The sequence below is a fragment of the Polypterus senegalus genome, chromosome 12, assembly GCF_016835505.1.
Source record: "Polypterus senegalus isolate Bchr_013 chromosome 12, ASM1683550v1, whole genome shotgun sequence".
Lineage (NCBI taxonomy): Eukaryota > Metazoa > Chordata > Cladistia > Polypteriformes > Polypteridae > Polypterus > Polypterus senegalus.
The window spans coordinates 80,339,104-80,366,887 of NC_053165.1; the positions used below are offsets into that span (position 1 = coordinate 80,339,104).

Below are 27,784 nucleotides of genomic sequence, written 5' to 3' on the forward strand. Positions count from 1 at the left end.
TTAAAATAAACCTGATATAGAGCGTGACATAAAACCGTTGCACTTTTAGGGTTATATATATATATATATATATATATATATATATATATATATATATATATATATATATATATATATATATATATATATATATATATATATATAATAGAGAGAGAGAGAGAGTCCATCCATTATCCAACCCGCTATATCCTAACTACAGGGTCACAGGGGTCTGCCAGAGCCAATCCCAGCCAACACAGGGCACAGGGCAGGAAACAAACCCCGGGCAGGGTGCCAGCCCACTGCAGGACACACACACACACCAAGCACACACGGGACAATTTAGGATCACCAATGCACCTAACCTGCATGTCTTCAGACTGCGGGAGGAAACCCACACAGACACGGGGAGAACATGCAAAGTCCACGCAGGGAGGACTCGGGAAGCGAACCCACGTCTCCGTACTGCGAGCCAGCAGCACTACCCACTGTGCCACAAGGCTTGTGGGGTCCATTATAAAATAAAAGATCATTCATTCATTCATTTACCAACCCACTATATTCTAACACAGGGTCACAGGGGTCTGCTGGAGCCAATCCCAGCCAGCACAGGGCACAAGGCAGGAACAAATCCCAGGCAGGGTGCCAGCCCACCGCAGTTCATTCATTCATTCATTCGTGCCCAATTGTTTCTTGCTGGATTGTAGGATGACATGCTAAAATTATCCATCCATCCATTATCCAACCCGCTATATCCTAACTACAGGGTCATGGGGGTCTGCTGGAGCCAATTCCAGCCAACACAGGGAACAAGGCAAGAAAAAAACGCTGGGCAGAGTGCCAGCCCACCACAGGGCGCACACACCAAGCACACATGGGACAATTTAGGATCGCCAATGCACCTAACCTACATGTCTCTGGACTGTGAGAGGAAACCCACGCAGACACGGGGAGAACATGCAAACTCCACACAGGGAGGACCCGGGAAGTGAACCCACGTCTCCGTACTGCGAGCCAGCAACGCTACCCACTGCGCCACCATGCCGCCCTATATAGAGAGTCAATATCTGTAAACATTACTACAAGAATAAAAACACTTCTGCAAAATAATGGATTTAATTTTTGTGTAGAGTGGAGGGAGTCCTACTGTGAATAACGCAAGTTGCTACAACATAAACCTATTAATTCTGTAAATGTTAATGTAATGGAAAAGGAAACCAAGATCCCGGAGGACATCATTTTGTGAATGGTTTGCAGATTATTTCTTTATAGTCCCACAAGCGTAATTACACATGCGGAGTTACTGTTTTGAAGTTGATTCTCTTTATTACATTTAAATCAATTAATTTGCCACCAGAGAAGACATGGAAAGCCACGCACTCTCAGTGTCTCGGGTCGGCGTTCACCTTACATGGCGCTACATAAAGTCATAAAGATTAATGGTCACTGAAGCACTGCGTCCAGAACTATTCAGGCTAAGGAGAGACGAGCTTGACACGTGTTCACTCGATGTGAGACACACACAGAGCTGAAGGGGGCCAGACTAGCGTGGCGGGGGGCTGCAGAGCTTCCTCTGATGATGACGGGGTGATGAGTTCACTTGGCTCTGAAACAGGAAAGACCCCCTGGCTGAGCTGGGAGGACGCCTGACCCCTCTGGATCTGAAGCTGTAAGCCCTGTTTGTAGTTTAAGGACATCACTGGAGCAAAGCCCGCCGAGCCAAAGTGTACAAACTGTGCAGGCTTCAGTCTTGACTTGTTTAAAAATGAATCATATCTGTTGGGCAATGCAGCCTTCCCTGATGACGTGTGGGGAGGTCTGACTTGATAACTGCGTAGACAAACTTCATCGAAACATGAACGCGCAGCATCTTGGCTTGCTTGGCCAGGGTCATCTGTTTTCTGTGACAAAGTCATGTGTGCAGTTTTGACATTTTTGTTTTAAAGCAGCTGTGTTTACAAAAAGAATTCCCACACAAGCAACTGGGAAAGGGGAGACAAATGGCTTTTTTGTACGTGGTGTGTTATGTATACTAGCTGTGCTACCTCTCTACGATGGGTTGAAATCGAAATAATCCCCGTAGGTCTCCGCATTAACAGTTCCACGGCACCATGCAGTGTGTTTGTCTCTGCCGCATGCCATTTGGTATGGGATTCGTAAAAGCAGTGGTGGTGTTTGTATTGGGATGACAACTGCAATGTACACTCACCTAAAGGATTATTAAGACCACCATACTAATCCGGTGTTTGACCCCCTTTCGCCTTCAGAACTGCCTTAATTCTACGTGGCATTGATTCAACAAGGAGCTGAAAGCATTCTTTACAAATGTTGGCCCATATTGATAGGATGGCATCTTGCAGTTGATGGAGATTTGTGGGATGCACATCCAGGGCACGAAGCTCCCGTTCCACCACATCCCAAAGATGCTCTATTGGGTTGAGATCTGGTGACTGTGGGGGCCATTTTAGTACAGTGAACTCATTGTCATGTTCAAGAAACCAATTTGAAATGATTCGAGCTTTGTGACATGGTGCATTATCCTGCTGGAAGTAGCCATCAGAGGAGGGTACATGGTGGTCATGAAGGGATGGACATGGTCAGAAACAATGCTCAGGTAGCCGATGCCCAATTGGCACTAAGGGGCCTAAAGTGTGCCAAGAAAATATCCCCCACACCATTACACCACCACCACCAGCAGCCTGCACAGTGGTAACAAGGCATGATGGATCCATGTTCTCATTCTGTTTACTCTACCATTTGAATGTCTCAACAGAAATCGAGACTCATCAGACCAGGCAACATTTTTCCAGTCTTCAACTGTCCAATTTTGGTGAGCTCGTGCAAATTGTAGCCTCTTTTTCCTATTTGTAGTGGAGATGAGTGGTACCCGGCGGGGTCTTCTGCTGTTGTAGCCCATCCATCTAAAGGTTGTGCGTGTTGTGGCTTCACAAATGCTTTGCTGCATACCTCGGTTGTAACGAGTGGTTATTTCAGTCAAAGTTGCTCTTCTATCAGCTTGAATCAGTCGGCCCATTCATTCTCCTCTGACCTCTAGCATCAACAAGGCATTTTCCCACAGGACTGCCGCATACTGGATGTTTTTCCCTTTTCACACCATTCTTTGTAAACCCTAGAAATGGTTGTGCGTGAAAATCCCAGTAACTGAGCAGATTGTGAAATACTCAGACCGGCCCGTCTGGCACCAACAACCATGCCACGCTCAGAATTGCTTAAATCCCCTTTCTTTCCCATTCTGACATTCAGTTGGGAGTTCAGGAGATTGTCTTGACCAGGACCACACCCCTAAATGAAGCAACTGCCATGTGATTGGTTGATTAGATAATTGCATTAATGAGAAATTGAACAAGTGTTCCTAATAATCCTTTAGGTGAGTGTATTTTATTACTAAAAATATTGGCGATGCGCCACCTGTTGGAAGACAACACACATAGCAACCGGACTGACACACAGACACTTATCCTTTTATGCAGGTGGGCTCAGTGCCCTCTAAGTGTTAGAAAATCGTGATTTTTTTTTTTGGCATTGTATGCACAAGCCGTTTAGATTTCGATAAGAGGCTTGAAGAACTGAGTAGGCCGTTCCATCCATCCTGCTCGTGTAGCTAACAGCACATCTCAGTACTTTGTAAAGGTTTCCACTGCACCTCCAGGACTTGCTTGTTTTCTTTCAGATTCCCACATCACTTGGTGGTTCCTGGTTTCAGTTTTAATTTACCCCCAGTATATAATTTACTGTTTAACTGACGGTGTTCTGCCAGATCAGCTTTATTTAGAAGACTTTAGATAGCCACGCTACCTTCTGGTTCAGATGATTAAAATGTTTTTGAGATTAAATAAATTGTGAATGTTTTTTGTTATAATTGCTTTGTATATCTGTTCGCACTCACTGTATTATTTTCTCTCGTGAGTATAGAAGACAATTACCTATCAGCCATTTCCTTAATGGCACTGTGTACACATAAAGGAGCAGTGAAAGTGCAGCGTTGGATTTTGCCTTTTGAAGTCGGCAGATCTAAATCAACTTAAAACAAGAAAGTCAGAACTATAAAGGAGAAATGAGCAATCTGGGTGATGAAAGAAAAGCGTTCAGTCAGATTCATGGTACAGAAACCGGACATGGCCAACTCAACAATGTGGAATGTCTTGGAAAATAAACAGACCTTCAGTGTACTTAACACTTGGCAACGACCAGGCTGGTGACAGAAAGATGACCAGAGCGGTGAAAGAAAAAGAAAAAAAAACGATAAAACAAGTGCTGCTGAATCACCGACGGGCCGCCAGCACAGTCCATAGCTGGAGGGTCCACATTGAACACTTGCCTTGGAGAACTTAATTAGCAATTCTGGTGTGGTGGCTACGGCCATGGAGTACAAACCCTAACTAAGGCGGCTGCTTCAGTTCCTGTCGGTGACTCGCTGCGTGACCAGGCTGCCTGTGGAGAAAAAATACACGTCTGACAGTTATAGAAGGAAATCCGGAGACGAGACTTGGGCCGTGAGATTTGAAAAAGTCCCGCCCCCTGTCGGCCACGCCCACTGCCCTCTCACCTCTCATTGGTGTGAATGCGCTTCCTGCGCTCTCAGCTGTTATACATTTTAACATTTTCCTCACTTTAAGTTCCCAATTAAAGAAGACGTATTGTGTCCAAATTTTATTGAAGAATTTCATCACGAAGGGTCATCAACAAAAGAAATGAGTACACTGGCAATCCTAGCAGCGAGAAACGAGGAAGTCAAACGAATTAACATGATGATCGTCCATCGGTTACACAGCAGATTGTTTAAATGCGTATCAATAGACTCTGCTGACACAGTTAGTGGTGATGGTGCAGAAGAAAAAACATTAACTTACAATATCACGAAGAATATCGACAACTGTTAAACCGTCAGGTCTTCCGCTGGCCGAATTTACTGTTGAAAGGACGACGTATCGTAATGTTATTACGTCATTTATGTCTGAGTGATGGGCTATGCAATAAGACGAGATTAGTTGGATTCAAAATTAGTCGAACAATTCTGACTTGTAAAATTTTAACAGGCGGCAAGAAAGATAATGTAGTTCATCTTAACATGAGATACCAAAGGAGATCTTGATATGCCATTCGTATTTAAACTTTTACATGTATATCGCAACGAATAACTAACGCAACGTGAAACATCATTTTCTTTCAATTTATTAGGTTGGTTAATTACTTGCTGTAATGTAAAATAGTTAGCTCTATTATGAATATGTAACAATTGAAGTCAAGTCAAGTCAAGTTAGGGAGCCTGCACTGGTACAGCACGTGGCCACACCCACTACACGACGAAACAACTCGGGATCTCGGTTGGCAACCCCCAGACTGCTGACACAGTTGGTGGTGATGGTGCGGAAGATGAAAACATCAACTTACAATATCACAAAGAATATCGACAAACGTTAACACCGTCGGGTCTTCCACTGGCCGAATTTAATGTAGAAAGAAGGACGGATCGTAATGTTATTACGTAATTTATGTTGGTGGAACAATTCTGACATGTAAAATTTTAACAAGAAAGGTCATGTAGTTCATCTTCAGGGGATAACATGAGAAACCAAAGGAGATCTCGATATGCCATTCGTATTAAAACGTTTACAGCTTCTCGTTAGAATAGCTTTTACAATGGCAATTAACAAATCTCGGGGACAAACATTCGAAAGAGTCAGTTTATTTATTAGAGGGAAAGAAACGAAATCCACTCGCGGGCAGTCATGTATTGCGTTATCACGATGAAAGCCCAAACATGGAATCACAATTCAATGCAGTAGATGAAAAGTTAATTCAAAAAATTGTTTTGCAGTAAAAGTTTAAGTTTAAAAAGTAACAAATCCAAACATAACGAAGTCATATAACACAACGAATAACTCTAACGCAATGTGAAACATAATTTACTTTCAAATTATTACGTTTTACTATTTTTATCTCTGGTTAATTACTCGCTGTAATGTAAAATAGTTAGTTCTATTATGCATATGTAATAATTCCCATGAAAATAACAATCTGTGTAAATCGTTCATCCGCAACCCCATACGTGAGCGGCAGACCAGCAAGTGGCTAGCGTGTAGCGCCCGCCCGGGGGTTGGCGAGCAGCCCCCTAGTAGAAGTATGAAATCTCTACTATTTCTAATGTATCCTGAGCTTGTAAATCCTATTTGATAAACACGTCAGCTAAATCTGCTCTCTATATATAAAATCCTAAGCCTACAAGTGCAACGATTTTATGTCACAATTTTACGTCACGTTTTTTCTCACGCTTTAAATTGGGATTATTTTAAAACCTACATATATATGTTTGGTATCATTCTTTTCAGAATTTATCAAACTTTAATGTGATGTTGTTAGATTTTCAGATTCTTATTCCATTTTTAAATGATAAACTAACATATCAAGCCGAGACAAGACTTTGTGCCAAGAGATTTAACCAGGCCCGGGGCCGGAAATAAAAGACAAAGAGCAGGTGACAAAGGCCGCTGCTGTACAGGCTTTGAAATGTTCGATGTGCTGTTCAATGTGCTGTGCGAGGTGCTGTGCGAGGTGCAGATCACAGCAAGCCAGCAGCAGCAGATTACTATTTGTTTCCCATTGTATCACCGTTTAAGAGGGGGTGTCGGAGGAGCGACCGGGTCTCCTTGGTGTGCGTTCAGCCCCCCTGTTCACAACACAAGTGGCAGAGACGTGAAGTCAGGCCCGGTGGGTTGGCGGGTGAACCTCCTAGTATATAATAACAGTGAAGCAAATGACTCATTAGCAACAGAATGACCTCTTTTATTGGCTAACTAAAAAGAGGCAACTCCGCCCCCTCTTCAGAACACATAGCATAGCAATGTATCAATTTGACATTTTTTTTATATAAATGTAAAAGCTTACGGTGATGTCATGGAGCATGAACTAAGTGACATGTTGGCAGGTGGCATCAAATGGCTACGAAACTGGACTGAAAGTTCACTCTCACCAATCATTCCCAGAGTATCTTTGATCAAATCACTTAACCTGTCAATGGTAACATTATAGACGCTAGGGGGCTTCGCTCGCCCACCCCCTGTGTTTCGTTTACCAGATTTACAATTTAAAGAGATTGTTACATATTCATTGTTTTCAATTTTACTTTAAAAACTTTTGTAAAAACAATACTTGTCCTTTATTTCTGGCCCCAGGTGTGGTCACATCTCTTTCTCGCAGGACGTGTAACGCTGCTCGCGTTGTGAAGGGGAGCGGCTGAACACACGCTAAGGAGATGCTGTCCGATCATCTGCTGTCTTTCTGCTGCTGGTGAGCTGCGTGCCCTGCTTGTCGTTGTTTTAAGAGCTGGGAGCACACGAAGCGTGTCTGCCAACAGCTGCTAGGTCAGATGCCTGTGGTCTTGTTTAAATGATGGCTCACTGCCTTGTCTTGCGTGACGTTGTAAGAACAATACTTGTCCTTTTATTTCCAGCCCCGGACGTAGTTACATCTCTTTCTCGCAGTACGTATAACGCTGCTCGCGTTGTGAAGGGGCGGTCGATCGTTTTAAAGCCTGTCCAGCCGCTGCCCTTTTTGCCACTTCGTGTCTCTGCTGCTCGTGTTGTGAAGAGGGGGGGTGAGGGTGGCTGAACGCACGTAAGGAGAAGAGGTCGGATCATCTGCTGCTGGCGAGCTGCGCGTTTTGTTTGACGTTGTTTTAAGAGCTGGGAGCAAGTTAAAGGGTCTCTCATGGGACTTCAAATTGTCTCCTGAGAAGATCACGTCTCATCTCCCTAGTCTGCCTCCCCAAGACTTTTTTTATAATAGAGAGATATAAATACAACTGTGCCGTACCCATACATGTGGATGGTGGTCACTAAATAAGTGAGAAGGCATTTGACTCTCTGGGCTTCTTTGAACAAGGTACTTAAAACTGCCAGTGTGGCACATCAGACATGCTGTAGAGATACTTCTGTACAAGGCAGCTCGGATTTAAGTTGGCATAGAAAAGATCAGTAACTCCCTCTATGATCAAACGTGCTTAAGCGAGTGCCAGGGTCCTATACTCGGGGGTTTCTTCAGAGGGATGTCATTGAGAACCACTTTTGGTTCCCAAGAGTATCCTCCACATGAAGAGCCTGCTATTTCCATCCATCACAGTCTCCATACATAACCACGAATAGAGGAGAACAGATGTGTGAAATACCAAGACGTTCCTCTTCTTTCTCTGTCTGTGCTCTGTAGCCTTCTGTCCAGTATATATTTTTGTTTTGCCCACATATTAGGAACCTTCTAAAAGCCAAAAGAACCCAATTCATATGCAAATGACCCTTCTTTTTTACTTTGTCAAGCAATAGCTCAATTAAGAACCACACAGCCCAGTAAAGTGCAGGTGAAGAGGGAGCTGGAGCCTCGTCTGGCAGAATCAAGCACAAGGCAGGAGTGAGTCCATAACGGGCCGCACTCCTATCCATCTCTATATATAATCTTCATTTGGGTCTTGATCTTTGTTTGTCCACGAATGAATTAGAAGAAGCAGCACTAGATGGCAGTAGAGAGACAGCTAAAACACAGGCATTGCATTAAGAATCTCCTCCAGGCTTATACTACTGAAGACTGCAGTACGCCAGTCACACCTCAAAACACAGACATTCAAACTAAACAAATTGTTGTGCTTTAAATGAACTAAAGAGATCTTCATTTAGATCTTGATCTTTGTTTGTCCTGAATTCCACACATCGCGTAGACCACCTTCCAGTTTAGTACGTCGTTGTTACTCATGGATGTCAACAATGTGCCGGAATAACAAAAGCGGTGGTGGACAGTGTTACGCTGGTTAGCTCCTGAGGCCTGGTTAGAGAATGAGATTGCCAAAGATAAAAGGTACGTGCCTATGTAACATATGAATGAAAGAAAGACAGTGGGTAAAATGAATGACAATGTAACGGCACGTTCCTGAAATTCTTATTGTTACGTTGTAGCCGGCGAGTGCTGCGCGTCTCACAGTTGTACCGTGGCTTGCTCACATGTCAGTGAAGTGATCCCTATTCATGCTTTAAAGAGCCTGGATACCTATGTGTCCCCCTTTTATAACCATTGCTCCGTGTATATTGCCTTACTCTTTGGATTGCCACAAAGCAACCTGCGAGATTGGAGAAAGGTTGAGAAGACATCGTGAGAGGAAACGATAGCGTCATGAAAACGAGACGGACTGTGAACGGACAGAAGCGGAAATGCACCTACACCACCACATAATTACGATTCGGACAGTGATTCCGAGCAGGCCGTTCCTATCGAATCGATACCCAAGGGCTTTCTTTTGTAATTTTGTTTCCTTTATAAAAAATCATAATGCTGGGCGACGAAGGGCCCAGTTCACGACTGGCAGCCGCGTTTAAACAGGGAGCCCGTCACAGACAACTTTAACACACGCAATGTAGTTGGGCGCACATGGCTAGTTTATAATACCAAGTTAACCAAGTAGGAAGATCTTGGGCTTAAGAGGAAAACCGGAGCGCACATACTGTATACTTCATACTGGGCCGGGATTCAGGCACCTTAACCCTAACCTACCGTAATTTACTGTAACGTTCAAAGTCTGAATGGGTCACCAGTCGACCACGGGGCGCACAGACTGACACACGGCCCGTTTAGAATTGCCTACTTAACATGACCCACATGTGAGAATGTACAGACCCCACATCGACGATGAATGGGCAGGGATTCAAACCCGTGATGCCATATCCATGAAATGATGCTGCCGTGCTGCTCCAAAGTAATAAATGTAAAGCGTCCTCCGCTGCAGATCGGCAGGCGCACAGCTGAATTGGATTTCAAGTGTTTATTTACCTAAGAGCCAAGCAGAGAGGAAGTGTGTCTCGAGTCCAAAGATGTGTAGTGTGACAAGTGTAGACGGCGTGCCAGCCACCCAACTCCACGCAGGCAGGCGCAGGAGGCCCTTTATAAAAACACAAATGCTTGTTATTTTCTTTCTTCCCCGTTCCCACTCAGCACAATACTCTTTTCTTTTTCCTCCGCTCATCCTTGGCAAGCTTCGTCCACCTTCCACCCGACTCTGGCTCACCGAGTACTGTCTGCTGGCCCCTTTTATACGTTACCCAGAAGTGTGCCAGGGGCTTGATGACCTACTTCTGGGTGGGGTGAGAGGATCGCCCATACGGGCTCAGGCGCAGCTGCAGTACCCCCGGATACCAACAGGGCTGTAAACAACTCCATCTCCCATGAAGCCTCTGTGGGAGCCCATGGGGGGGCTGCCATCTAGTGTCTCGGGGGAGGTACTGTTCTGACCACGCGGGCTCCCCCGGCTCTTTCGATGAAGAGGAATCCCGGCCGTCTATGACAGTAGATATTGACTTGGATTAGAGGAGAGTAGATCAAAATTCAACAATTCAGATTAGAATTTAAACTCGAACTTGAAAAGAGAATTGGGTTGAGATGGCTTAAGGGAGCAAATGTGGCAGAGGCGTGTAGGCAGACAAACTGGGCAGACTTTACATTTTTTAAGCAATAGAAACCATCACAAGACAATGAAGAATCTCTAGAGCCAAAATGGAGTACCTTGTAATAAGAGCAGGGCCATGGGGGTCTCCAGTGGCTTCAGGTTTTCATTGCGACTGTCAATCAAAGGCCGATTTCTGGCTTTAAGTAAACGCCATTGCTAGTCGGGCTTCTTGTTTTCTGGTTTCTGCACTTAATCTGTGAACATCAATAGCGTTAGGACACTTGCAGTTTATTAATGCTGAGGCTTGCTGGACCACAAGAACGTGTTTCTTCTTTTGAACAGCCGTTATCATGTTTTAGCTGTCGTCCTAAACGAAAATGAAAAGAAACTGAAGAGGCTTAGGATGTGAGTGACGATGAGTATGACTGCTCTGTGTGGCTTGTTGTCTGGCGCTATATGAGTTTCCTGAAATTGAAACCCTAATGTTTAGCAAGACGAGGCATAATGGACACATTCAGTGGGCAGAAAATAACTGAACTATAATGTCTGGGGGGCGGCGCGGTGGTAGCACTGCTGCCTCACAGTTAGGAGACCAGGATTCACTTTCTGGGTCCTAGTTAATAAAAAAAAAAAAAATAAAGTTAATGATCTCTGTTTATAGATGAATTCTATTATATGACCAAAGCACTGACACATTAGGTGGCATAAGTGATGAAGGGGCGGCACGGTGGCGCAGTGGGTTCGCTTCCCGGGTCCTCCCTGCGTGGAGTTTGCATGTTCTCCCCGTGTCTGCCTGGGTTTCCTCTCGCAGTCCAGAGACATGCAGGTTAGGGGCACTGGCCATCCTGAATTGTGCTTGGTGTGTGTGTGCCCTGCGGTGGGCTGGCACCCTGCCTGGGGTTTGTTTCCTGCCTTGCGCCCTATTTTGGCTGGGATTGGCTCCAGCAGACCCCCGTGACTCTGTAGTTAGGATATAGGGAGTTGGATACTGGATGGACGGATAATGTCTGGGTTAATAAATGTGATAGAAACGCAAAGGAAACGTCTTGTGCTCATTAAGAAACCTCTGTGTCTGCGTTGAGTGAGACGTGTGTGTGTCGTGATGAAGAGGCTGGCTGATCACATGGGAGATAAGCATACCAAGGGGGTCTTCAGTACAGATATTAGTAGGGGGGTCTGTTTATCATCTGCCTGTTGTCCTCTGCTTCGTCATCGGTCTTGTTGACTCAGACTCTTTGTTTTCGAGGGCAGGCTGACTCAGATTTGGAAGCAAACAGGTGATGCCGCAGATTGTAAAGGGGTTGGGGGGGCGTGGGTGGAAATGGATAGTAGTTTTGATTAAGACTGCAGGCCAAGTCCATTTGTGGGGCCTCGCACTCATAAATCCACTTTAAAGTCTCATTCCATCTGCTGTTCTTCTGAGCCGTGCGTGGGTTTTGGGGAAGCTTTAAAAAGCCCACAGCAAAGAGCAAATGACTGCAGTAATGGATACTGAGAGCTATGGACTCCGGCTTAACAGAGTCGGAGGTTTGTGCTTTCATTTGCTCCACAGCACAACGCTGCAGTTTGCTCTCTCTCCTTCTGCTTGGTGCATGGGCGATAAATCAATAGTAATAAAATTGAATTAAAAGGGTTTTTTGTTCAACATCCAGCCACAAGGTCGATACGACTACCATTACCTTATGTGATCTGGCAGCAGAGCCCCAGAACAGACGTCTGTTTTAATGAACAAAAGCCAAAAAACAAAAAAATAGCCCTTTTAAGACAGGCTTCAGTATGCTGACTTGGTGTGCGCCTTGGATACCAAAACACACACGAAATGCGTATTTGATGAAGTGATTGAGGGAGGAAGGTGTGTGTCGGGGGACATCGTTCATCTTGGTGTGATTGAGACTTGCGAAAAGTGGGAGTGGAGCCAGGACCCCGTAGATGAACTGTATATGATATTGAGATAAGTGTTTACACACACACATACAGACATACATATATATATACAGACACACAGACACACATATATATATATATATATATATATATACAGACACACACATACAGACATACATATATATATATATACAGACACACACACATACACACATACAGACATATATATATATATACACACACAGACACACATACACACACATATATATATATATATATATACACAGACACATTATTATAATTAATAATAATAATTCTTTGCATTTATATAGTGCTTTTCTCTCTACTCAAAGCGCTCGGCAATTGCAGGTTAAGGGCCTCACTCAAGGGCCCGACAGAGCAGAGTTTCTATTTGCATTTATGAAATTCAAACCAGCAACTTTCCGATTACCAGTGCAGATCCCTAACCTCAGAGCCACCACACACACACACACACATATATAAAATGCAATGTCTGTCTGTCCGCTTTTCACAAGAGAACTATTTAACAGATTTTCATTTGGTTTCTTTCTAGAACTTGCTTGAACATTCTGGGTGATTTTCCGACTTCTGTCATCGCACTAAGTATCGTAGTTTGCTTGTGGTATCGATTTATTTGTGCGAATCAGAGAGAGACGCTGCGGGCTGACGGGAGGGCAGCGGGTGCCCTCCTCACTCACGTGCCAGCCTTGGATCGTGTCTTACATCCACTTGGCTAGCGAATGAGAGAACTGCTTAACAGATTTTGATTGGGTTTCTCTCTAGGATTTTCTTGAACATTCCGGTTGATTTTGCGACTTCTGTCATCGCACTAAGAGTCATAGCTCGCTTGTAGTACCGATTTATTTGTGAGAATCGGAGACAGAGGCTGTGGGCCAAGGGGAGAGCGTGACGTCAGGAGTGGGAAGTCGGTTTACCTCCGTGTTTTGGGCCATACCGCGCCTCCGCTTAGCTAGCGATACCATTTTGTTAACTGATTTATAAAGTTTGTCCTCTTTCACTGATATGTGGGCAGAGCCATGGCGCACGGCTAGAATTATATATACACGAGAGACGTTCAAAATGTTTCTGCGCTTTTATATTTTCGTTGGAAAAGGTGAAGGCAGGAGGAGTAGTAATTGGACATTAAAAAGTTGGTACAACGCTGGAAAAATTACATCGCAAATGAAGGTGACATTGTTAAAAACGGATGTCATTTGTTTTTGAAATTCTTAATAAATAGAGTTAAAAGAAAATTAAAAAGTTACTTCAAATGTACAAGATGATTTACAGGAATGTCTCAATCTGTTCGCCATCAAAAACCAACGAGCAACACCATTTAAAGCTCAGACACACATTTCGCAGGGAAAAGATGATACCACAGTCCATATTCTGTCCGTCAGGTCATTGATGATATGAACTTTCCTGCTATCCACGCGCTCCTTCACCATACCACATACCCCATAACCAGAAATCACAGGGTGTCAAATCAGGCCTTAGCAATGATCCATCGACCTGGAAAGGTGCAGTCGAGATAGAAATAATCCATCAGTGTTAACATATAGAGGTAGACAGACAGATAGATCCCAGTTTCGCTTGCTGGAGCGAGTTGTTTGCGCTAATCCGAGACAGAGACTGCAGGCCAAGGGGAGGGGGAAGCGTGACGTCAGGAATGGGGAGCTGGGCGGGGCCTGTTCCACTAATACGCGGGCGAAACACGGGGGTGACTAGTGTGTGTGTGTGTGTGTGTGCGTCTGTGGAAACTGGCCTGGACACAGACAGGCAGACATCGGTAGTTCACCCAACACGCGTTTATTCACGAACTCCATATTTACAAAGTGCCACACAACCTCAAAACTCCCCCAAAGTCCAGGCCTCTTTCTTCTTCTGACCGCCTCCACTCCTCTCCTCCAAGACTGTCCAACTTCCCTCCCGACTCCAGCCAACGAATGGAGGGAGGTGGCCCCTTTTGTCCCCACCCGGACGTGCTCCAGGTGCTTCCCGATTAGCTTCCGCCGGCACTCCCAAGTATGGCGGAAGTACCAGCTGTGCACCCAGAAGCACTCTGGGTGTCCCTGGTCTTCTTCCCTGCAGCACTTCCGGGTGTGGCGGAAATGCTTAGGGCCTGGGCTCCTCTGGCATTGGGGCGCCCCCTGGTGGTGACCACGGGCCGCTATAGGATTGAGCTTCTAAGCTCTGTTCCCGTTGTTCCCAAAGACACCAGGGCGGTCGCCCCCTCGTCTGGAGGAGATGTAATTCTTCCTCTGGTCCTTCTGGGCGTCCCGGCTGGGTACCACCCCCAGCCACGATAGATAGATACATCTAAATATATGCAGCATCTTTAGCAGCATACGACACACACATCAATGATTAAGCCTTTGCTTAGACTGTTCTGTGCCAATAAAAACCATTCACCCCTTAGACTTTTTTACTTTTACGCTTTATTTTGATGCCATGTCCAGGTTCAAGTCCCATCCTGGTCGGTGTCTGCGTGGAGGTTGCATGGTCTCCCTGTCTGTGTGAGTTTCCTCCCATATTCAAATTGTGACCAGCCTGAATTGGACTTAGTAGGTCCAGATACGCACGTACATACAATATTGGATTATCATCTATCTATTAAATTGATCTTCATGTAAAAAGTAACAAAACACATTTACGTACAAACAAACGACAAGAAATGGCTGAACCCCGATGTGTCCTCCCGCCTGTTGGTGTGGATCCCTGGCTCTGAAATTCGAGTCATTCAGGATGCTGTGCTGGTCGTACTGATCCGTCTGAGGTTCTGTGCATCTGGACACCACACCTGCCATCCCTGTTGTTCATTATAAAATTGTTCTTGTTCCCTGACCATGTTGTTGAATCACAATCACGTATTTTGATTGAGCACAAGTTTGGGGCTTTGGGTGGACTTTTTGAAGTCGCCTCGGTTCACTTGGTCTCCCAGGCAGTGGCAGCTTTTCCTTATGAGGTGCTACTGCACTCGAGGCAAACATGAAAATAATGTGCAAATTCATGTAAAAATTCACATAATATCTGTGTTGAAACATATACTGTAGCGTTGTGATATTTGGATATTGTAGCGATGCACACATTAAAAAATAAGGTGAATATTTTGGGATGATGTTCATTGTGAAAAGCACTCGCCGAATGACTTCAGTGCACATGCTGAGGCTGCACCCTGCGATTTGGATAATCATCTCTAAAAATGAGTTGTTATATCACTCTGGATACAAAATCAATTATTCTTTTATATTTATCTGTCTTTCTTTTGCTGTATAATGAAATGCTGCTCTGTGTGTGTGTGTGTGTCCATCGGAGTAACCTGATTAGTTAGTTTGACTTTGACAGCTCAGTGCTATGGATGATCATCTTCTTCTTGTTCTTTCGGCTCCTCCTGTTAGGGGTTGCCACAGCAGATCATCTTCTTCCATATCTTCCTTACTCCTGATGCCATAACGTGTATTCTGCAATACCTCCAGTTCTGAACTACAAAAAGCGCCTCCTGGCTCCTATGTTGTCTGGACTTCTGAATTTCCACTAGTGTCCATGAGAACTTGACTGACTATGCATATCCTTCTTCTTCTTCTTCTACTCTCGGTTGCTCCTGTTAGGGGTCACCACAGAGGATCATCTTCTTCTATATCTTTCTGTCCTCTCCATCTCGCTCTGTCACCCCCATCACCTGCATGTCCTCTCTCAACACATCCATAAACCTTCTTAGGCCTTCCTCTTCTCCTCTTCCCTGGCAGCTCTATCCTTGGCACCCTACTCCCAATATACCCAGCATGTCTCCTCTGCACAGGTCTAAACCAACGCAATCTCGCCTCTCTGACTTTGTCTCCTAACTGTCCCACCTGAGCTGACCCTCTAATGTCCTCATTTCTTATCCTGTCCATCCTCGTCACACACAATGCATATCTTAACATCTCTAACTCTGCCACCTCCATCTCAGTCTCCTGTGCCACCGTCACCAGCCCATATCACATAGCTGGTCTCACTACCGTCCTGTAGACCTTCCCTGTCACTCTTGCTGATACCCGTCTGTCACCAATCACTCCTGACACTCTTCTCCACCCACTCCACCCTGCCTGCACTCTCTTCTTCACTTCTCTTCCACAATCCCCATTACTCTGTACTGTTGATCCCAAGTATTCACGCTAATCCAAACCTGCGTGCCGAGCGGTGGGGGAAGCGTGACGTCAGGAGTGGGGAGCCGAGCGTGGCCTTCCTCCTCACTCACGCGCCAGCCTCCATACGAGTCGGTCTACCTCTCACGACATATTGGAGTGTACCTGGCCTCCGCTTAGCTAATGAATGAGAGAACTACTTAACAGAGTTAGATGGGGTTTTTTTCTAGAATTTGCTTGAACATTCCGGTTGATTTTGCGACTTCTATCGTTGCGCTAAGAGTCACAGTTGGCTTGCAAGAGCGATATGCTCACGCTAATCCGAGTCTGCGGGCCGAGCGTTGGGGGAAGCATGACGTCGGGAGTGGGGAGCTGGTCTACCTCTGTGTTTTGGAGCGTAACTCGCCTCCACTTAGCTAGCGATACCTTTTTGTTAATTGATTTTTAAAGTTTCTCCTGTTTTACTGCGAGGCGGGCGGAGTCGCTGGGAACGGCTAGTATATAAATAAATTGGGAGTCTTCACCAGTATTCACTGGTGTAGCATCACAGATGTTTGTGGATCCATTTGTCCAGGAGGGGGTCACAGAGAAATGGGGTCTGTCTTAGTTGGGTAAAAGGCAGGAAGGTCAACCCGGGACGTCGAGGGCACACCCTCACTCAGTCGGCATATAAATATTATAATATGGCTTACAAAGGTAGGAGGCGTGTGCCCAGCCCACGCTCCCTTCTTGCTGGCCCACTTGTTGCTCTTGTATCTTGGTGTTTCAGAGCCGTGCAGGCCTGCCGTGAGTTCCTGCCAATTCCTGTTAGTGAAGCTCTCGGCTCTTCTGGTGTGCAAAGCCTGAGCAGTTGTACAGGATACTCACTTTGTTGACTCATGCAGCTATGCTGCTGATAAGCGCCTGTAGCTCTGCCATGCAAATTGGCTGAGGTGTGAAATGCCACCTAAGCGGGCACTGGCCCTGGGTGGATGACATCCTGCAAGACAATTAGATTGACAATGAACATTAACAAGTCGCAGTAAGACGCTTTTACTTGCTTTCTAAAGTAATAATGTCTGAGAGTGGCTGTGGGCCGAGAGCAGGGCGGCGGGGCCGTCTTCATTCACGTGCCAGCCTCTGTTCGAGTTGGTCTCCACTTCGCCACGTGTTGGAGCGCACCTCGCCTCCTCTTAGCTAGCATAGACACCTGTTTGTCCAGCAGACTTGATCGTCTACAGATTGTTGAGGAGTAACGTTTGACGTTTTTGAGAGAGAGATCAGAGCTCCGTGTGTTTTAGAGGGTAGCTGCTGATTGCCAGAGATATCACGGCCATGTGCTCTTCTCCTAACTCTCCTGTTAGAGCTGAACGCGATCAGATATGGTGCCATGTTGGTCATGTTTCATTACTATGTGGTCACAGCCTCGGGGTACAGCTAGTCTTCTTATTATAATACACTGTTGTGGCTGTCCGTTTGTCTGTCCAGGATTTTCAATCACCCGTAAGGTCGCAAACCGTTTGGCCCATTGACCGGAAATTTGGTACACATATACTATGTGACGACTACTATCCACTTTTAGGGTTATGATTGACCTCCAAGGTTACTTTCATTTATTTTATTGTAGAATCGACTCTTGGCAGCGGGCAGCAGGGTGGCTGTGTGCCACCTGTGTGCGGACACCATTCTCATTCCCTGCCACCTTTGCCGTCACTTTCCCTACCCCTTCATATCTTAAGTCATTCTTGAGGCAGATTGAGGACTTAAGTGTCAGCGTAAGTGAAAAATGAAGGGAAACGTACTAAGTGATTGCAACACAGACACGGACTTAATCAGTTTTAACACGAAAAGATGGCGAGGAAAGAAGAAAGAAGAAAAGCAATGGGCCGCTAGGGTGGAGAAAAGGAGAGCTGCTCAGGAAGTGGCAAGCGCAACGAATGATAAACGCACAGAGAAAGAGAATGAAACGCTCCGGTCAAGTGTTACTGGTGTGTATCATATTTAACGTTATTATCACAGTCACGCACATGTTTGTGAGACTTGACTTGCTTGACTCAGCAGACGGAGCAGAAATCTCCGAACAGATAGAATTGTAAATGAAACGTTAGGGACGTTCAAAACTCGACTTGATGTTTACTTGGAGAAAACAAGTGGATAGGACTGGCGAGCTTTGTTGGGCTGAATGGCCCGTCCTCGTCTCGAGTGTTCTAATGTTCGAACTTGCTAGGACTGTGTTGATCCTTTTTTACTTTATTTTCTGTTTCATTCTAAATCAAGAACCTCTTCAGATGGGCCTTTCTTGTCGTACGGCTCCACCAATGTTATGGCTATCGTTTGTGTTGTCTAATTGCATACAAACAAAAAAAAAAAACTCAAACAAGAGGAAGAGTAGCTGAAGTAAAGCGAGTCCCCCCGGGCCGTTTTACTCCATGCTGTAAAAGCTCTGAAGCTCGTATGGGATGGGCGCGAGGTTGCACCCTAGTATGAGATCATTCACAATTCCTGCACATTGAATATTCAGATTCCTTCCCTGCTTATGCCGGACTAGCGAGTGGCTGGCCTGTGGCCTGTGACCTGTGGCCTGGGCCTGTGGCCTGTGGCCTGTGGCCTGTGTGCAGTGCAGAAGATCATTTGTGGAGACGACGCCTGCAAGTCTGTTCTTGAATGATCCGCTCAAATGGCCTTCTGCTTTTATTGTTTTGTAGAAAGTGAGTTTTTTTTTTTTTTCCGGTGAGGTCACAGAACATGAGCGCTTTAACACTTGGCAGCCCTTTACTATACTTATGGTATTGTACCCTGAAGGAAAATGTTGTGAAGAAAAGCCCAGAACTCGTTCCCAACCCCAGCTTCTTTATTCAAAGCTGACTTGGAGCCACAGGCACCTTCATGGTGTTCAGGGCTGTCCAGGTTTCCAGAGGGTTTCTCACTTCATTCGGTGGAGAGGAGATGAGAAGAGAATGTGGGAATGCATATCTAAACGAACGTGAAATAATGAGATCAAGTGTAGGCAACCAGTTCTGCAGAGGAGAGCAGGTCAGCAATGGAACCCATGGAAGATGAGGGAGTGTGGAGTGCAGGGCAATGTCAGCATCCTCATGGAGTGAAGAGAAGGTTCAAATGAGCCACAAGGCGGTGAAATGTCTGCATTACTTCAAAAGTGCATAATGAGTGAGGGCTCATTTATACTTCATGCTCAGAACGCGTCAATACCCAGAATAGTGGCTCCCTGCTTTGTAGCAAATTTTAGAAAGAGATCTCGTTCCATAACGAACATATAACAGCAAAGTCACCAGAACGTCATTCAGAACGCATACGTGCCGGCATCATGGCTTCCACGCGTTCATTTGACGCGTCCTCTAAGCAGGTCCTCAGAAATTAAGGCGACGCGTGCACGAGTTGCAGTACCAGCTAAAAGTTGGAATGTGACGTCCGAGTCTCTGTCTACTATCGACGTGTGTCAGAAAGCCTCTTTGCGGATCCTAGATCAATATCCTCGCTTCGACGTTTGATGAATGGTTCGATGTGGTGAAGCAAAATGCCGGCATACAGACGCATTCGTGGAGCTTTTATATTCAAGCGTCGCATATTCCCGATCGTAATGACACGATACATTTTAAAAGTCTCACATACCATCTCACATGACCTGACAGCAGCGGCAAGCAGCAGTAGCTCACCACACAGAACACATTAAATGTCTGATATCCCAACTCTCTGCACGTTTAGAATCCTAAGATTTATACTTGATGTCACTTTCATGATGAATTGGATTAAACTATGTATGTTACATTTTACAGATAAATCGTTAATTTTGTTTAAATAATGAATACTGGGGTGGCACGGTGGCGCAGTGGGTAGTGCTGCTGCCTCACAGTAAGGAGTCCTGGGTTCTCTTCCCGGGTCCTTCCTGTGTGGAGTTTGCATGTTCTCCCCGTGTCTGCGTGGGTTTCATCTCTCAGTCCAAAGACATGCAGGTTTGGTGCACTGGCGGTCCTAACTTGTCCCTAGTGCGCGTTTGGTGTGTGTGTGTGCCCTGCGGTGGGCTGGCACCCTGCCCGGGGTTTGTTTCCTGCCTTGGGCCCTGTGTTGGCTGGGATTGGCTCGAGCAGACCCCCGTGACCCTGTAGTTAGGATCATGGATGGATAATGAATACTGTTAATAATTACACACATGGGGGTGACACGGTGGCAGAACGGTAACACCAGATGGTGCCCCGCCTCATTTGCACTTGTAGGTCTGGCGTTACCTGAACGACACTATTGCACGATGATGGATAGGAAGAGGTGGACAACAAGATCTTGCTCATCGTCTATGGCCTCCCAGGTCTCCTGCGATTTTAATCTTTGGGGTTACATTAAAGAAAGAGTGTTTTGTTCCACCTATGCCCACTAATCTTCAAGATTTGTGACATCGAATTGAGGAATTCGGTAACTAGGGACCACTTGACTCGTGTGACGTTTGTCGCCCTACACGTGGTGCTCATGTTGAGTGCATGCAACTTCAAGGGCCGCAGGACCAAACTTTGAACTTTCCTCCATCTTGTGATGTGCGTAATAAATGAGTTTCTGTCTTCTACAGTTTGTTTGAAGTACTCTTTTATTTCGAATGGCCCTGTACTTTATTTGAAATGTAATCCTAATCTTATCGTTTGTTTGTCTTCTGAGTGACCTGAGGCTGTGAAGTGACATCTTTTCTCACATTCCTGACTTGCGTCCATCTGCACCACAGCACCACATTCTACTTCCTGCTCCTCACAGCGGACTCACTTGACTTTATTGCTTTTTAAACGTGTGCGGTTATGCAGTCCCAGGCCATTTGAATGGAGACGAGTTGTATGCAAAGTGCATGCTGATCCCATAGCTGCTCGCTACAGACCAGGGCGCAGTAAGCAGCTACCAGGCTGCTCCACTTACAGCAATTGTAGCGACTTGGCATTAAACTTCACGTTAAATCAGATGACTCTACGTTTATTTTGTCCTCTCAAAAAAATCAGGAACGTGCACATGTTGTTTTAGAAAAAAAAATGTGTGCTTTGACACATCCGCACAGCTGGGAGACTACAGAGCAAAGCCCCCCAAAGTGTAGCAAATGCACACACAGCTGTCCAGTTTGAACTGGTCTTCATGGAGGCACCCTCACGCACCGCGTCAGTACTGCAGTAAGAATCAGGGACTGGTGTTGTGAAGGTTTGATGATTTTATCACAGGTCAGGTCAGGTTGGGGAGCGTGCACTGGTACAGCACGTCTCGCACCCACCACACAGCTCGGGATCCCAGTTGGCAGCCCCCCAGGCAGACATGCAGTCCAGTGCCACACTCTGGAAATGAGCCTCTATCTGCCACAGTCGGGTGTTATGTGGGCGCCTCCTTGGCCTGGTCCAGCCACTCGGGTTCTCAACAATGAGCCGGATCACCCTCGGGTAATCGCCCTTCATGGCCATAGTGCCGTAACTGACGCTCCCTCACAATGCAGGTTGTGTGCCTCATTTGGGACTCCGTCAGCAACACAAAGTCAAACCAGCGGCGGCACCCAAGGACTCTCTGAAGAGACATTCATGTCGGCTCACCTGATCACATCCATGTCTCGCAAACAGGAAGCACTTTGACTTTCGTCCTTTTGCTGAGACATCAGGAGCGCCACACACCCCTTTCCAGTGACCTCATGACCCCATGACCCCTCATGCTCTCCCAATCCGTCTACTGACTTCACAGAGAGTCACATGAATGTCACCACCGAGGTAAGTAAACCTCTCAGTAACGAGGTCCACACTCTCTCGACAGACAGACACACTGCTGCGTGGTTTCATGGTGGGCTGCTAAAGCACAAGCTATCAGATGTACAGCACACCTTCGAGAAGACGTTCACTTCAAGATGATGCACATTACATGCCCACTGTAGCAGACAGCAAGGGTGAAATCAAGTCAGGCTTATTGTCACGCGTACCTCGTTCAGTAAATCCCTACCTGCATGTCTCCTTGGAATAATTGCTAAAATACAATAAGAAAACACAGAATCAAATTAAATAAATAAATAAATAAATAAATAAATAAATACGCCTACATATCATGCAGTACAGTATACAGTCGAAGGTGCTGGACCTGATCGATTTCAAGTGCTGTCTGTCACTCTGTGAAAATTTTGCCACCGTGTATCCTCACATATAAGTTGGGTCTTGAAACCCGAAAAATCGATCATAAAAATCAGACCCCGACTTATACGCCCGTTCAAAAATACAACACTTAAATGTTTCGGTTTTTTTTTTAACATCTTCTTGCCCCCCCGTTCTCGCACCGGTTTCTCGGACGCATCGAGTTTGTGGCAGCAGCGCGGTTACCAATTTCTTTCGCCACTTCAAAGACTTTTGATTTAACACCAGCTTCATATTTTCTTCTGATCGAACGGTCCATCGTAGATAAGGGATCCTCTCATGATAAAGGTGTATAAGATATGAAAAAACACAAATCAGTGCAAACGTCGCTTCGGAATAGTTGGGGCATTAAATACCGTGTGGTCAGGTAGGCACAATACACAGAAGAAAAGGCCACGTGCCCCGTGGTTACACTCTCTGGCAGGTGGGCGTTAGCATATCAGAATCTCTTGGACCAATCGCTGCATTCAACTTATATGAGCAACATTATAAAATACCGGAAATTCATACGGTAAAATCAAGTTCTGACTTATATGTGGGAGAACTGAAACGCGAGTACATACGGTATATAAAGTCAGTTATTTTTTATGATGCTAGACGTAGTCATTTTGGTGGGAACTCCCATTAATTTGTTTAAGCAATAAAGTTAATGATCTCTGTTTATAGATGAATTCTATTATATGACCAAAGCACTGACACATATTAGGTGACATAAGTGGTGGCACGGTGGCGCAGTGGGTTCGCTTCCCGGGTCCTCCCTGTGTGGGTTTCCTCTCACAGTCCAAAGATATGCAGGTCAGGTGCATTGGCGAACATACACTCACCTAAAGGATTATTAGGAACACCTGTTCAATTTCTCATGAATGCAATTATCTAATCAACCAATCACATGGCAGTTGCTTCATTTAGGGGTGTGGTCCTGGTCAAGACAATCTCCTGAACTCCAAACTGAATGTCAGAATGGCAAAGAAAGGTGATTTAAGCAATTTGGAGCGTGGCATGGTTGTTGGTGCCAGACGGGCCGGTCTGAGTATTTCACAATCTGCTCAGTTACTGGGATTTTCACGCACAACCATTTCTAGGGTTTACAAAGAATGGTGTGAAAAGGGAAAAACATCCAGTATGCGGCAGTCCTGTGGGCTAAAATGCCTTGTTGATGCTAGAGGTCAGAGGAGAATGAATGGGCCGACTGATTCAAGCTGATAGAAGAGCAACTTTGACTGAAATAACCACTCGTTACAACCGAGGTATGCAGCAAAGCATTTGTGAAGCCACAACACGCACAACCTTGAGGCGGATGGGCTACAACAGCAGAAGACCCCACCGGGTACCACTCATCTCCACTACAAATAGGAAAAAGAGGCTACAGTTTGCACGAGCTCACCAAAATTGGACAGTTGAAGACTGGAAAAATGTTGCCTGGTCTGATGAGTCTCGATTTCTGTTGAGACATTCAAATGGTAGAGTAAACAGAATGAGAACATGGATCCATCATGCCTTGTTACCACTGTGCAGGCTGCTGGTGGTGGTGGTGTAATGGTGTGGGGGATGTTTTCTTGGCACACTTTAGGCCCCTTAGTGCCAATTGGGCATCGGCTACCTGAGCATTGTTTCTGACCATGTCCATCCCTTCATGACCACCATGTACCCATCCTCTGATGGCTACTTCCAGCAGGATAATGCACCATGTCACAAAGCTCGAATCATTTCAAATTGGTTTCTTGAACATGACAATGAGTTCACTGTACTAAAATGGCCCCCACAGTCACCAGATCTCAACCCAATAGAGCATCTTTGGGATGTGGTGGAACGGGAGCTTCGTGCCCTGGATGTGCATCCCACAAATCTCCATCAACTGCAAGATGCTATCCTATCAATATGGGCCAACATTTCTAAAGAATGCTTTCAGCACCTTGTTGAATCAATGCCACGTAGAATTAAGGCAGTTCTGAAGGTCAAACACCGGATTAGTATGGTGGTCCTAATTATCCTTTAGGTGAGTGTAGATTGTCCCTAATGTGTGTGGGTGTGTGTGTGCCCTACGGTGGGCTGGCGCCCTGCCCAGGGTTTGTTTCCTGCCTTGTGCCCTGTGCTGGCTGGGATTGGCTCCAGCAGACCCCCATGACCCTATAGTTGGGATATAGCGGGTTGGATGATGGATGGATGGATGGATAAGTGATGATTGAAACAAGAATAGCATAAAGCAGGGCCTCCCTGCCCAAAGAGACCCCTCTAATAAATATGTCAACATACATATGCCATAAATACTACACATTTGTTGCTTTAATCAGTTTTTCATTTCAAAGCTAACAGAAGGACATAATGACTATTGGGCCATCATTTTAGTTTTTCGATTTTTTGTCACCTGTAACATTTGACATAACATATAAAACATTACCCGGGAAGGCGACTTGATCAGACAATCGATCAGACCTTTTTTTGTGAATGCTGCTCTATAAGTAAACCAATCAAGACTACATTAATAAAAGGAATGCAAACGATGCCATGCAGCGGTGACGGGAATGGGGGTCTGGGCGGCTGTGCGTTTCCTTATTTTTTCTTTTTTTCTTTTCAGATGGCCTCTGCAAACGACTCCCGGCAAGCAGCAAAGGACGCAGCGGATCAGAACTTCGACTACATGTTCAAACTCCTCATCATTGGTAACAGCAGCGTAGGCAAAACCAGCTTCCTGTTCCGCTATGCCGACGACACGTTCACTTCCGCCTTTGTCAGCACCGTTGGCATTGACTTTAAGGTGAAAACGGTCTACCGCAATGAGAAGAGAGTCAAGCTACAGATCTGGGTGAGCATGGCGCCTTACTACTCTCTGCCGTATTCACTTAATCTTTATTCTATCAGAGTAAAAAATAATTAAAGTACAATTCATTTTCAGAAGTAAAGGTTTTTTTTAGTTTAGCACGATTTATTTGTAGCCTTTTCAGACCTTAACTGCCCCCCACTCCTCATTCTTTTGTTAGTTTTTGGAAGAATTAAGTGGACAGAACTGGCGAGCTTTGAAGTGTGGAGTGGCCTGTTCTTGTCTAGATGGTTCTAATGTTCACAACAAGAATGCTAATAAATTTATTTGAATAAAACATTACAGTAGGACTAGGAGAAGTAGCCGTAGTAGTGTTGTCAGGTGTACAGAGTGTGGTGACATGTCCCATCATCTTACAACACGTTGTCACTCGCTCTGCAGTACCTTGAGAAACAGGCGTGTATTACAACACATCATGTCATTCAATGAACGGCTCACCTGACGTACTCCTTACTCCTGATGCCATAACGTGTATTCTGCAATACCTCCAGTTCTGAACTACAAGAAGCGCCTCCTGGCTCCCATGTTATGTGGTCTTCTCCTGAATTTCCACTAGTGTCCATGAGAACTTGGCTGACTATGCATATCCTTCTTCTTCTTCTTCTTTTGGTTGCTCCTATTAGGGGTCACCACAGCGGATCATCTTCTTCCCTATCTTCCTGTCCTCTCCATCTCACTCTGTCACCCCCATCACCTGCATGTCCTCTCTCACCACATCCATAAACCTCCTCTTAGGCCTTCCTCTTCTCCTCTTTCCTGGCAGCTCTATCCTTAGCACCCTTCTCCCAATATACTCAGCATCTCTCCTCTGCACATGTCCAAACCAACGCCATCTCATCTCTCTTGAGTCTCCTGAGTTGACCCACTAATGTCCTCATTTCTAATCCTGTCCATCCTTGTCACATCCAATGCCAATCTTAATAACTCTGCCACCTCCAGCTCCGTCTCCTGTGCCACCGTCTTCAGCCTATATACTATAGCTGGTCTCACTACCGTCCTGTAGACCTTCCCTGTCACTCTTGCGGATACCCGTCTGTCACCATCACTCCTGACACTCTTCTTCACCATCTCCACCCTGCCTGCACTCTCTTCTTCAATCCCCAATGCTCTGTACTGTTGATCCCAAGTATTTAAACTCGCCCACCTTCACCAACTCTACTCCTCGTCCTCACCTCTCCTCTGACCTCCCCTCATTCACACACATGTATTCTGTCTTGGTGGTCCTACTGACCTTCACTCCTCTCCTCTCTAGAGCAGATCTCCACCTACTCCCTACTATGCATATCCAAATCCTATTAATTGTCATCATTCAGGTTTTTTTTCCCCTCCGTTATCTTACTTATTTGTGATCATCACTGCTGTTTTCAAGTGGGTTCACATTCTACAATACAATCAATAATAATTGTGACAAATACGCATGTGCGGTCACAGCTGACACTTCACGTCTGCATAGTGCCTCACTGTGACTGTGACGGCCAAGTCAGAACTTTGCTTTCTTTTTAATTTTCTTTCTTTATAGTCATCCAGTGTGTGTTCAGACCAAACTATGTGTGTTCATTTATCTACCCATTTATGTATTTATTTAAAGAACTTCTGTAAAAAGCCAGATTTCCCACTGGAGACAAATAAAGTTCTATCATGCCATCATGTGACATCAGAGAAGAGCCATCTGTCTGCTCGGAAAGTGCTTTGTTTACATAAGAAGTAGAAATTCTACCATAAATAAGTTAGTTTCTTAAGAAGTTTCTCTTCAGGATTTTAATTTTGATTTTGTTTTGCGCTGTACATTGGAGTCTCGTGACCAGCGTCAGAGCTTATGATCAGGGCTGTGGAGTCGGAGTCAATTTTGGGTGCCTGGAATCTGCAAAAATGTACCGACTCTGACTCCTAATAAATTTGGACATTCAGCGTGAACTCTCTGGTTTAATAAAATAGCTGGAAGGGAAAAAAAGTGAAGGACTAGGAATTATTAATCAGCTCCGAGGATGACCTCCTTGAAAGGGACCAAAGACCTCCAATATAAGGATGACCAGACATGGCAGAATGAAAACACAGACAAGCCTTAAACTGAAATAAGATCTGCCACTGGCGAGGCAAGGAGCGATTTCTAATGAAGTAATCGGTTTAGAACCAAAGCCTGCAGCCATTACAGCCCTCCAGGATGGAGTTTACAGACCCCTGCCCTTGAGTGGTGCCAGGGGAGTGGCGGCTAAACCGTTTATGACGTGACTTGTGAGACGAGGGGTTTTAGAATTGGCTCAATGTTTAATGAGAAGCTGGTAGAAAGAAAAAAAAAACAAGTTCTGGTTCTTGGAAGGACCTGAAATGCAAGTTTCTGAGTGACCAGTTCACCTTGAATTCATTCATTTGTAACAGACCTGATTCAGATGCA

At 45.4% G+C, this 27,784-nt stretch overlaps 1 protein-coding gene across 2 annotated transcripts in view; it reads left to right on the forward strand.

Annotated features, from left to right (window-relative positions):
* Window positions 1-27,784, forward strand: part of LOC120541184 (ras-related protein Rab-3D-like) — a 67,926-nt gene that overhangs the window by 13,857 nt on the left and 26,285 nt on the right. For both annotated transcript variants that reach the window (XM_039772594.1, XM_039772593.1), the window contains exon 2: window positions 25,150-25,377. In XM_039772594.1, coding sequence (XP_039628528.1) covers window positions 25,150-25,377 — 228 coding nt within the window. The remainder of the gene's footprint in view (window positions 1-25,149; window positions 25,378-27,784) is intronic.